Raw genomic sequence first — 12,731 nt, forward strand, 5'->3', positions numbered from 1 at the left:
CCGGTGATTGAAGGTCCGAGACTTTCACCACCGCTCCCTTCTCTAGCAACTGAGACACCTGTAGCTGTAGTGCCTGTCTCTTTGACTCCTCTCGATACCTGGGAGAGAGGTCTATAGGGACTTTTACCAGAGGAGGTCTCCGTACAAAAGGTATTTTGTACCCCTCCTTTAGCAACAAAACAGACTCCCGGTCTGCACCCCTCTTCTCCCAGGCCTGCCAGAAGTTGGTTAATCTGGCCCCTACCGCTGTCTGAGGACGTGGGCAGTCAGACTCTGCCACGGGAGGACTTAGATCCTCTCCTCTTACCTCTCTTACTATAGGCACGAGCGCCTCCCTTACTGGGAGCTCTGCCACGAAAGTGCGGGATAAACTTCGTCGCTGGAGTATCGAACTTAGGTCTAACGACATAAGAGGATGAAGAAGGAGCAGCCTTACGCGCTGACGTAGCCATCAAGTCATGGGTATCCTTTTGTACTAGCGACGCTGCGATATCCTTAATCAACTGCTGTGGTAATAAGGCAGATGATAACGGCGCAAAGAGTAGCTCCGACCTTTGACAGGGAGTTACTCCTTCAGACAGGAACGAACAGTCTCTCCCTCTTCTTAAGGACTCCTGCCGTAAACGTAGCAGCGAGTTCATTAGAGCCATCACGGATAGCTTTGTCCATGCAGGACATAATTTGTACAGATACATCACGGTCGGCTGAAGAGATCTTCCTGCTCAAGGCTCCCAGCGACCAATCCAAAAAGTTAAAAACTTCAAAGGCCCTAAAGACCCCTTTGAGGAGATGATCAAGGTCCGAAGAGGACCAGCTAACTTTTGAGCGTCTCATGGCCAGACGACGGGGAGAGTCTACGAGGCTTGAGAAGTCTCCCTGGGCAGAGGCAGGAACTCCCAAGCCGAGAACTTCTCCCGTGTCATACCAGACGCTCGCTCGAGAAGCCAGTTTAAAAGGGGGAAAAGCAAAGGCTGTCTTCCCCAAACTCCTCCTGGTCATCAACCAGTCGCCTAGTAAACGCAAAGCTCTCTTAGAAGAGCGAGAGAGCACTAGCTTAGTAAATGACGGCGTCGAAGCAGCTAGGCCTAGCGTGAACTCTGACGGAGGCGAACGAGGAGCAGCAGTCACAAAATGGTCAGGAAAAAGATCCTTAAAAATCAGCATGATCTTTTTAAAATCAAGAGAGGGCTGAGCAACTTTAGGCTCCTCTCCATCTGAAAAAGTCCCCAAAGGCATATCAGTTGGAAGGGGATCAGCGACTTCCTCATCCGACGGAACTTCGTCCGACAACTGCCGAGTCTCGTGATACGGAGAGACATGTCTAGGAGGCAACGCTTGACAGGCAATGTCAACAAGCAACGGAGCAGCAGCAACAGCTGAGGAAACAACGTCACGCCGCGGCTGAAAAGACTGAAAGTCTTGTGACTGACAAGCAACAACAGTTTGAGTTAAATGTCGCTCGACATCACGTCGAGACTGCATTGACTGCAGGGTCTAAGCAGGCAAAACAACTTCCGACTGCGGTGACAGACGCTCAATGTCACGGCGAAGCAACGGAGTCGGTCGGCGAACGTCAGTGCGGGGCTGCGGTGGCAGCTGCTGAACGTCAGTCCGAGACTGTAGCAAGGGGGGTTTCACGTCACGTGACTGACGTGAAAGACGAGGAACACTACTAGCATCGCGTTTCAAAGCACTAGAAACGTTAGTACTAACATCAAACGGACGAGAAAACACTCGTTTAGGCGGCTGAAGGCCAGAGTCACATTCATCGCACTGGCGAACCGCAAGCAAAGGATCATCGTGAACCTGTCCATGCTCATAATCTTCCATAAGAGAAGAAAGCTTAGACTGCATGTCCCGCAGGACAACCCACTTCGGGTCAACGGGAGTCGGAACGGGCCGTGACGTCGGTAACGTCTGCGCTGGCAAAACATTGCCTCTACCGAGACTCTCGGACTCCGTGTTACGCTTTCGCTTAACGGGCGAACAGCCATCCGATGACTGCAAGTGGTCAGAGCTGTCCCAATGGCTACAGCCAGGATGCTGGACCTGTCCTGAAGGGACTGACTTTTGCTTTAAGGGCCTAGATACCTTGCGCCAAGGTTTCTTATGCGATAAGTCGTCAGAGGACGAGGAGAACTTAGTCTCACCCGTCTTATGATAAGGACGTTCTTGACGAGAAACGTCTGATACCAAAGAGGGAACGTCTGTACGCTGGTTTACACCTCTCGCCCCCTTAAGTCCTACGACATTACTTCTCCCTGGTGCATGGGAGCCTGAAAGAGGTCTCGGACTAGGGGAGCGACAAGCACGAACAGACGAACCCTCGGTCGCAACACTAAACACATTTTGCGCACTTATCACTTTATCACTTAGATTTTCTGCTTTACCACTTTTCAACAACTTTACATCGGACATTAACTGGTTACGGTCCGAGGCTAAGGACTCAACTTTCTCGCCTAAAGCTTGAATCGCTAAAAACATATCCCGCATAGACGGTTCATGAGTGCTAGCAGGGGGTTCAGGAACAACCACTACAGGGGAAGGATTAGGTTCAGGGGCATGGGAGGAGGAAAATTCCAAAGATCTAGAGGAGCTTCTCCTCACCCTATCTCTTTCGAGCTTACGAGTATATTTTTCATACTCAAGCCATTCAAATTCCGACAAGACCACGCACTCCTCACACCGATCTCCTAATTGGCAGGATTTACCCCGGCAATTAGAACAAACAGTATGAGGGTTGATAGAGGCCTTGGGAAGACGTTTGTTACATTCTCTCGCACACTTGCGATAAACAGAAGGGTCAGCCATTTTGAACAACCAAAGAAAATCCAAGTCAAAGCCAAATTCATCAACAAGAAACACAAGCCAAAAAAAGGGTTTCAAGAGTTTTATTGAAGAAACACACCAACACAGCGAACGCCAATAAAACAACCAAAACAAAGTACTTCACCAATTCGGTAGAAAAACTCGAGGTCAACAGCGAGAGGAACCAACTTGTCGGCAAGACCGACAGAGAAGAACTGGAGTGGTTGACAAGTATATGCGGTATCTGGCCGATAGTCGGCGCTGGTGGGCACACCCGCAACCTTCACAGCGATCGCTCGCGAGTTTTTGGATCTGTCGGATCGTCGGAGACGTCAGCTATTATATATTCACCGGCTAAGTTTAATATTTAAAAAATATCGATTATTATTATTATTATAGTTGGGTGGGTTCACCATTTACTTAGTTGCTTCTTTTTAGCATCGTGTTTATTATACACAAAGACCACTTTCTTCTTCAGGTCCCCCATCTTGAACAACCACCAACAGGCTAGTAATCTGTTCTCTTATGCAGACATACTGCAAGGATAATGACCTCTCGTTCGTGTGAAGACATGCTCTTAGACATGCGGAAATCTGTCGTGCGGTTTCAAAGTGCTCGTGTGAATTGGGCCTTAAATACTCAAGTAGTATGTTATTTTGAAGCCTTAGTAGTTGGTTGGATTGGATCGAGTCAGTAATAAAAATGTGGGTATATATTTACTACAGCACAATATTCCCATAGAAGAAAATAAGAAGCGTTCCTAGTGCATTTATCGGTACTTTCAACTGCAGTGAAGTAAATAATTGGGAGAAATCCATATCTTAAAAATTATAGACACTTCAAAATTCCAAAAGTTTTAACAGAAAAACATTTCATAAGGGAAAAACACAAGAACACCTCAAACCAAAGGTTCAGTGCTCAAACTAACCTAAGAACCGTACTCTTACCTACCGAGGGTCGGCCCTACTCTCACCCTGCTACACACCCTTAGACGACCGTCATAACCTTAACTTTCCCTAAGCCTAAGTCTCAACCCTGAATCATAAAACTAGCAGTTTTATTAAAGTCACGGACTGAAAATGCTTTTCTACTAAAACAACAGGTATTTCCTATAGAAAGAAGCCTGATTTCTTCAAAAATGACACTTATTTTCACTCCAAATAAAAATCACAAATTTTAAAGTACAGTAATTTGTATTTTTCCTAACATACTTACCTAGAACTACCTTCTTAGGAGTTACTGGTAACTCTACCTAACCGACCAGCTTTTTGTATAGTTTACCCTCTTTCCGTTTTCTAAGGGGTCAAACTTAAATTATCTAAGAGATAATAATCAATGGGGTTAGTGTGCACAGCTCAGCACGTACCGCTTACCAGTACATAGGAGCTCGGTTTTATTTTCCCGCGATAAAGGAGCGCACGGCGGAGCAAAAGCCAACAGATTTCTAAGCAATATCCCCATTCTGAGACGGTATAACGGGTTATCGGTTAATTTGCTGTTGAAATGAAGGTCAAATTCAGTGAAAGCACATTATTTTCTACAGGATATACTATTTTTTCTATTCAAAATGCTGTTACGTCCGTAACTATAATTTTAACCCCAAACCAACCAGATGCAGATCCAGACATGGCAACATTCACAAAAGAACTGTAGCCAACATAGTCTATTCTATTAGGGTAAAACAATTAAATCTGATGAAAACAGATGACAATGTACGAGACCTAAAATAATATAATTATAATTATAAGAAATGTATAAATTGTTAGGCGTCCCGAGTAAGATACATAGTGAATGTTACACAATGAATGCCACATGTAATTTACCGTTTTAACCAGTATATTCTTGATTTATAGGTTACAATTACATATCACTTGGTAATAAGAACAACCCAATAAAATAATCTAGAAACAAACCTTTGTGCAAGTAAAATCGGAGACAGTGTGAGAAAAGAAGACGTCTAAACAAACATCCAAAAATCTTTCTTTTCCCTCTATGTCAGCTCCTCTTTTTATTGCTTTCATACTTTGGGCTCTACAATTTCTTCGATTATATTAAACAAAATCGGTTAATTCTTCATTTTGTCATTCATTATATGAAAGGATTAATGTTGAAGTTTATTGAAATATTAATTGGATATTTTGCTTTTGTAAATTCAATAAGAAATTACTGTGTATATTTTTATGATTTCCCAACTATCGAATTACCTTTGATTGTTAACAACAAGCTAAACCATTTTGAAGACTTTACTACCATTTAAAGTTTATAATTACAATTACAGGATGTTATTTTAACAAAAACTCGTGTTGTCAAGCATTTTTTACATGAATTTACTTTGCAAATACTAAAATTATATTACAATACATCAATGCTTTTAAAATTCTGTTTACTATAAAACAATGGAATGAAGTAATGTTCATTCCAACACTATGTAAGTTTAATTAGGCTAGATTTGTGACCTATAAGGAAATATATATTACTAATTTACAATGGAAATCAAAACATAATTTAACAATAACGGTAAAGGATATAAAAATCAATAATGAGAATAATTTAATCTTCCTAAATCGTATGGAGAAAAAATAAAATATTTGTTGTTTGTAAACAGAGAAGTGAATAGTAAATAGGCCTAATTATCTCATTTACTTTACTTTAAGTTTTCCCTATACACTATAGGACCTACAAGATAATGTTTACCGTATACATTCTTAGATATTTAGAGTATCACACAGCATAATGGATGTTTAATGTCAATACTACATTATCGAAACACTTAGAATACAAGAAAGTCTTCAATTTCTTCTTGAAAGTCTTAATATCTTCAGTCTTATGGATGTCTAGAAAGAGTTTGTTGTATAATCTTGGAACAGCATATTTGAAAGTTCTTGAACCTAGAGTAGGCCTAGTCATACATATTGGCCCCAATAAATTATTGCTTAAACGATGTGGAATAAGGAATGTGGAAACTGATTTAAAAGCTCAAGATAGAGACGACTTGAGAGATCTAGCTGGGGCCCTTTGCGTTAATAGGCGTAAGAGGAGATGATGATGATGGTGATGATGATGATGATGATGATGATGATGAATGTGGAAATAATCAAATAAAATCAATCGTTTCTACAAGGGAATCATCATTTCAAAAAAACAGGAAGATGGCAGGCAATTTTGCGCATTGGTCATAGTTGATATCTCTCTCTCTCTCTCTCTCTCTCTCTCTCTCTCTCTCTCTCTCTCTCTCTCTCTCTCTCTCTCTTTTACTAAATTAACCCATGTCTCTATAATGTGCACGCCTCACGAAACAGTTCCCAAGAGTAGGAAACTTTATCAGACATTTTTAACTCGCTGATTATTTTTATATTTTCAAGATATTAATGCTTTAAAAGGCACAGGTTTTAATAAATAAATTTGCACATCTGTTTATCACAAAATTTACGGTTTTAATTTCAACGTACTTTTACCAATAAAATAAAAGAAGGATTGGACTGGATTGGTAATAGGAAATTAGCAGACCTAGACCATGCTGATGATGCTGTCATTAGCAGAACACCAAAGGACTTGCGAAGTTTGCTTACAAGAATGCAAATTACATATAACTAGAGGGGTACTCAGCAGAGCGCAGACCTCCGGTGCGGCAGCTTATTTCTCGACCTATTGATCGACCTTGACCTTGACCTTTGACCTTAACGTGGATTTTCATACACTCATATATGAACCAAGTCTGAAGTCTCTGTGACAACGATGTCCAAACTTATGGCCGATTACGTGGATTGGACATTTTGCTTGACCGTGACCTTGACCTTTGACCTAGACCTTCCAAAATTTAACCATTTCCAATTTTTTACACAACAGTCAATCCCTGTAAGTTTCATTACTCTACGATTAATATTGTGGTTAGGAAGCTGTTAACAAACAAACACACCAACAGAGGGTAAAACATAACCTCCTTCCAACCTCGTTGGCGGATGTAATGAAAGTATAAGAGAGATTATTCGAGTGCCATATGTGGATATGATCATGGTGAGGGGCAAATGGAAATGGTTTGACCATGCTCTTCGCACTCCCCGAAGAGAGATTAGTTCACCAAACGTTTAACTGGGCTCCACAAGGCACTAGAAGAGTTGGAAGACCCAGACCTACATGGCTGAGGACTATGAAGCGTGAAGTAGATGATGAATGGAGAAGTACTGAATTAAAAGCTCAAGATAGAGACGACTGGCGAAATCTAACCGAGGCCCTTTGCGTCAATAGGCGTAGGAGGAGATGATGATGATATAGAAATAATGGAGATAGGAATAGATTTCTCCGGACTATAGTGTTCTGGTACCAAGCGTAACCAAAGTTGTAAATACCACAGGAGTTTGTTAACTTAAACACACACACACACACACACACACACACACACACACACACAGATTTTGAGAACACGTAATCCCATTATCTTTTTATTTCTTTAGTGGGCAAAATGTCAAGAGTTGAATTCATCCAAAATGTCAATTACAAATATCACGGTAATCGATTTTCAAATGTATCATCATTAGGTTTCGTCACTGAGAGAGAGAGAGAGAGAGAGAGAGAGAGAGAGAGAGAGAGAGAGAGAGAGAGAGAGAGATTGTAAACTTATTACCACCCGTTAAGATCCTTCGGTCTAGTTTTAAATGTTCTATCTATCTATCTATATAGCCTATATATACATATACATACACACACAAACACACACATACACACACACACACACACACACATATATATATATATATATATATATATATATATATATATATATATATATATATATATATATAACATCTTTCCTGTCACGCTGAGAAGCATTACCAAACGTATGGCTACCCGGTCTTCCCCCCGGAAAGGGGGAAGGGGTGGAAAGTGTTGAATATGTTTGTGCATATCTATCTAAATGTTTAGCCGTTATTCTTGACGGGTCGCGCACACTTGCATCATAATAGTTACCATAAAGGATTTCCCTTCAAATATGGTAAGGTTCTCCTGAAACACTTTTACCATATTATTATCATTATTATTATTATTATTACTTGATAAGCTACAACCCTAGTTGGAAAAGCAGGATGCTATAAGCCCAGGGGCTCCAACAAGGATAATAGCCCAGTGAGGAAAAGAAACAAGGAAAAATAAATACCGATGCCTCTTCAATTTTTGGCGAAGTAACAGTACATTAGGCCTATATCCACCTAGACCGTGTCTATAGCGAGCTTACGTAAGCCTCTAATTTTCGTAAACCCTTCTTGGATTGAATAAAGACTCATCGTAATTTTGTAATAAAAAGATTTTTTTTTTCCAAACGATGATTCAGACGTTTTATAACTTTATAACAATAGACTGGTTGGTATCTTTAAAATAAGTGATCCACTAAATGTGGGGTTTCGAGAATCTTACTTAAATTACCACATATATCACTTGAAAAAGTTGTAAGGAAATTATCGAATAAGTGATTTTAAATTATGTGACGTCATAACTTTAATGGTCAAAACGAAATCTAAGCTTTAGCAACTTTTCTATCAAGGATGCCAGAAATTGCCATTCAGATAAACTTCCCTTTTTATTCTAATTTGCATCTAATTCACTTTTCCACAGTGGAATTTTTCATGAGTTTCTGCGAGAAATATCTTCAAAATTTCATATATTTTTTAGGTATTATGATGTATTTATAAGGATAATGGTTGCTGTTTAAATATGCCCTGACGAAAGCCATTAGTTTTTGGCTGAAACAGGTGTGTGTGAATTGAATAAATAGAGTGGCACTGTAACAAATTCCTTCATTAATCTATCCCTGAAGAAAAAAAAAGATAAAGAAAACTAGAAATCGTTGCCTTAAAACAGTTATATATATATATATATATATATATATATATATATATATATATATATATATATATATATATATATATATATATATATATATATATATATATATATATATCTTCCTCAGTTTCAAGTATATCAATCACATTATTCCCTTCATATCTCCTATTCATGACCTCACTAAAGTGTTCCATCCAATGTCGTCTTTCTTCATCTTCTGTTGTTTTATATACAGTATATATATATATATATATATATATATATATATATATATATATATATATATATATATATATATATATATATATATATATATATAAGAAAATGAAGAAAGGCAACGTTGGATGGAACACTTTAGTGAGGTCATGAATAGGAGATATGAAGGGAATAATTTGATTGATATATCTGAAGTAGAGAAAGACCTTGATGTACCCATGAATGAATTCAGTGTGCTTGAAGTCGAAGGTACCATTAAAAAACTCTAAGAGATGGAAAGCCCCTGGATACGATGGGATAACTGCTGAGATCATATTGCCCGAAAATGATGTGACCCCAGAATACTTACTATATAAACTTTATAGTTTATATAGAAGATATTTATTTCAATGATGTTACTCTTCTTAAAATATTTTATTTTTCCCTTTTTCCTTTCCTCACTGGGCTATTTTCGCTGTTGGAGCCCCTGGGCTTATAGCATCCTGCTTTTCCAACTAGGGTTGTAGCTTGGCTAATAATAATAATAATAATAATAATAATAATAATAATAATAATAATAATAATAATAATAATAATAATAATACTGTGGCGTGAGGAGGTAAAACCTGATGAATGGGAGCTAAGAGTGCCGGTGAAAATGGCAAAAGAGATTTTGACTGATTGCAATAATTACAGAAGAATTACAATTATGTCAGTTGTCATGGATATATAGCATGCTCATTCTAAAGAGACTAGAGAGAAAGATTGCTGAAAAGCTGAGAGATGAACAAGCAGGATTTAGAAAAGGAAGAAGTTACACTGATCAAATTTTCATTTCAAGACATGCGATACAGCAATGTGTAGAATATAGAAATCCATGTTTGATGGCATTTGTGGACTATGAAAAAGCCCTTGATAGCGTGCACCAGCCAATTTCGTGGAGAGTCCTAGGCTATTATGGAGTTCCTCTTAAGCATGTAAATTTGATTAAGTCTGTTCATGAGCATAGCAAGTGCAAAATTAATGTTAGTGGAGCCCTATCAAATGAATTTCCAGTGAACAGTGGAGTACTCCAAGGGAATGTGTTGTCACCTATGTTGTTTATCCTCCTCATGGATTTTGTAGTGTACAGAACAGTAGCGGATGGTGAAGGATTGGACTGGATTGGTAACAGGAAATTAGCTAACCAAGAGTATGCTGATGACGCTGTCCTTATTAGCAAAACACCAAAGGACTTGCAAAACCTGCTTACCAGAATGCATGAAATATCACACGAGGTTGGGTTCAAGATAAATAGAAGAAAGACAGAGATGATGAGAACAGAATATGCAATGGACGATGAACTATTGGAAGGAGAAAGGATTAATGAGGAGGAGTCTTTGAATTATTTAGGAACTATGATCTCTAATACAGGATCTTTAGAACATTATTTTAATGAAAGATTGTAAAAAGCAAATCAGATAAGGGCTAGGTTAAGTAAAATTTGGAAATCAGATCGCCTGAAATTACATGTAAAAATTAGACTATATATCAGTTTAGTGGGATCGGTGTTACTGTATGGACATGAGTCATGGTATAACAATGAAACAATTTCCAACAGATTTATTATATTTGAAAACTAAACCCTCAGAAGAATATTGGGAGTTAAATGGCATGCCAGGATTAGAAATGAAACTATAAGAGAGATTACTGGAGTGCCACAGGTGGATGAGATCATAATGAGGGGTAGATGGAGATGGTTTGGGCATGCTCTTCGCACTCCCTATGAGATATTAGTTTACCAAACATTCAACTGGGCTCACCAGGCATTAGAAGAGTTGGAAGACACAGGCCTACATGGCTAGGACTACGAAACGTGAAGAATGAGACGATGAATGGAGAATAATTGATTTAAAAGCTCAAGATAGAGACGACTGGCGAAATCTAATATAGGCCCTTTGCGTCAAAAGGCGAAGGAGGAGATGGTGATATATATATATATATATATATATATATATATATATATATATATATATATATTTCTAAGGAAAGAATAATGATGGGAATAATAGTAAGAGGCAGAAAATGAGCAACATGGATAAGAGAGCAAACAAAAGTAGAGGATATAAGGAAAAGAAATACACATGGACAGGACATATAATGAGAAGGACAGACAATAGATAGACATTAAGCAGGGGAAGGAAGAGTAGACGATGGATTGATGAACTAAAAAAGTTTGAGGGTAGACTTGCGTAGAAAGACCATAAATAGACCTAAGTGGAAGTACATGTCTGAGGCCTTTGTTCTGCAGTGGACTAGAGATGGCTGATATATATATATATATATATATATATATATATATATATATATATATATGTATGTATTTATATATATACATACTGTATAAATATGCTATATATATATATATATATATATATATATATATATATATATATATATAAACACTAGGATACATAAAAATAAAATAATTTAGAATAGAGTTTACATTTAAGATTCCATATTCTATTTCAAAGAAAAAAAATATAATCAATAGTTTATAAATGACTGACGTAAGCACAGGGTGTTCTCTCTCTCTCTCTCTCTCTCTCTCTCTCTCTCTCTCTCTCTCTCTCTCTCTCTCTCTCTCTCTCAACATTTTTTTAGCTAAGTTTATGATTTGGATCATTTGAATCGTGTATGGATTCGTGAATTTGAATCATATTGACCTCCGCTGGGGCCGGGGAGGCAATCCAATAAAAGTTAAAAGAAAGCATAAAAGTGGGTGCATTACCAAGACACTTGGATTATACCTACAGTGCTCCGCATGAGGCGGGCTGAGACTGGTGGTTGAATGTCGTGCACACGCACGCACGCACACACACACACGTGTCCAACACGTAATAAAATTACGTAATTCGTATAAAAATGAGAAATCTGATCACGTGACGTCAGGTCCCAATTGGAAACCATCGAATATAATAAAATAATGTCATATTGTTGAGTGGCCTTAACACGAGAGACCAACTTCTCTGTCCTGGTCACTATTAGCAAATCGATGCTTCTCTCTCTCTCTCTCTCTCTCTCTCTCTCTCTCTCTCTCTCTCTCTCTCTCTCTCTCTCTCTCTCTCTCCGTGACTGTCCGAGTCCCTTCCCAGAAAAGAAGAGAAGGTAGTACTGCAGTGCAGTCCAGTGTGGATAGACCTATCTTTACTTCTTCATTATTCTCCAAATAGGAAACTGCTGTCTTCCATTAGTGTTCGCCATTGACCTCACATAAACACCGGTGGTTTTTAATCGCAAGCAAGCAAACACCTACGCATATCAAGCAGTCTTCCGTTCCTCTCCAAACCTCCCTATGGGACACAGCCTACCATACACCATAGCACGTGTTCCGAGCCTGGTTGCATTTCCAGCTGATTAAGGACTCGGAAGTCATGTCCAACCAGGATGGCTTTGACGACCTCCTGACAGCCATAGGATTCGGGAAATGGCAGATTCCTTCGCTTCTAGTCACCGTACTCGGTGAGTAGGACTAGTGCATAATTGAAATGGGAACCTAGAGTCTATTTTTATAGCGAGAATCAGATGTATCTGGCTGGACGTACTCTGATTTCGTTCTGGAATGAGCTAGTGGCATTTGCAGTTGAATTCATACCTGGCCAATCATTACTGGTACGGCGAGCTGTGCTTTTGGTCTGCACGTGCATGGCTTATACACTTACACGTACAGATATTAATGAGTATTGCATATATACATGCTATATTTCATATATATATATATATATATATATATATATATATATATATATATATGTACGTGTGCATTCCTATAGAGGACCAGTAATGTTTCGTTAAATAACATAAGATAATGAATTTAAACATGTACACATATGTGTATATATATATATATATAT

General features: G+C 38.6%; 3 protein-coding genes and 1 pseudogene across 3 annotated transcripts in view; 1 reads left to right on the forward strand and 3 right to left on the reverse strand.

Annotated features, from left to right (window-relative positions):
* Positions 1-12,731, reverse strand: part of LOC137656812 (mitochondrial thiamine pyrophosphate carrier-like) — a 615,169-nt gene that overhangs the window by 167,055 nt on the left and 435,383 nt on the right.
* LOC137656101 (uncharacterized) overlaps positions 1-12,731 on the reverse strand; it is a 505,345-nt pseudogene that overhangs the window by 120,568 nt on the left and 372,046 nt on the right.
* LOC137656807 (guided entry of tail-anchored proteins factor 1-like) overlaps positions 1-12,731 on the reverse strand; it is an 87,086-nt gene that overhangs the window by 42,280 nt on the left and 32,075 nt on the right. The gene's annotated exons all lie outside the window — the stretch shown is intronic.
* Positions 12,008-12,731, forward strand: part of LOC137656098 (solute carrier family 22 member 20-like) — a 25,150-nt gene continuing 24,426 nt past the window's right edge. The window contains exon 1 of the mRNA XM_068390274.1: positions 12,008-12,339. Coding sequence (XP_068246375.1) covers positions 12,252-12,339 — 88 coding nt within the window. The 5' untranslated portion in view covers positions 12,008-12,251. The remainder of the gene's footprint in view (positions 12,340-12,731) is intronic.

Source organism: Palaemon carinicauda, chromosome 17 (genome assembly GCF_036898095.1).
Source record: "Palaemon carinicauda isolate YSFRI2023 chromosome 17, ASM3689809v2, whole genome shotgun sequence".
Lineage (NCBI taxonomy): Eukaryota > Metazoa > Arthropoda > Malacostraca > Decapoda > Palaemonidae > Palaemon > Palaemon carinicauda.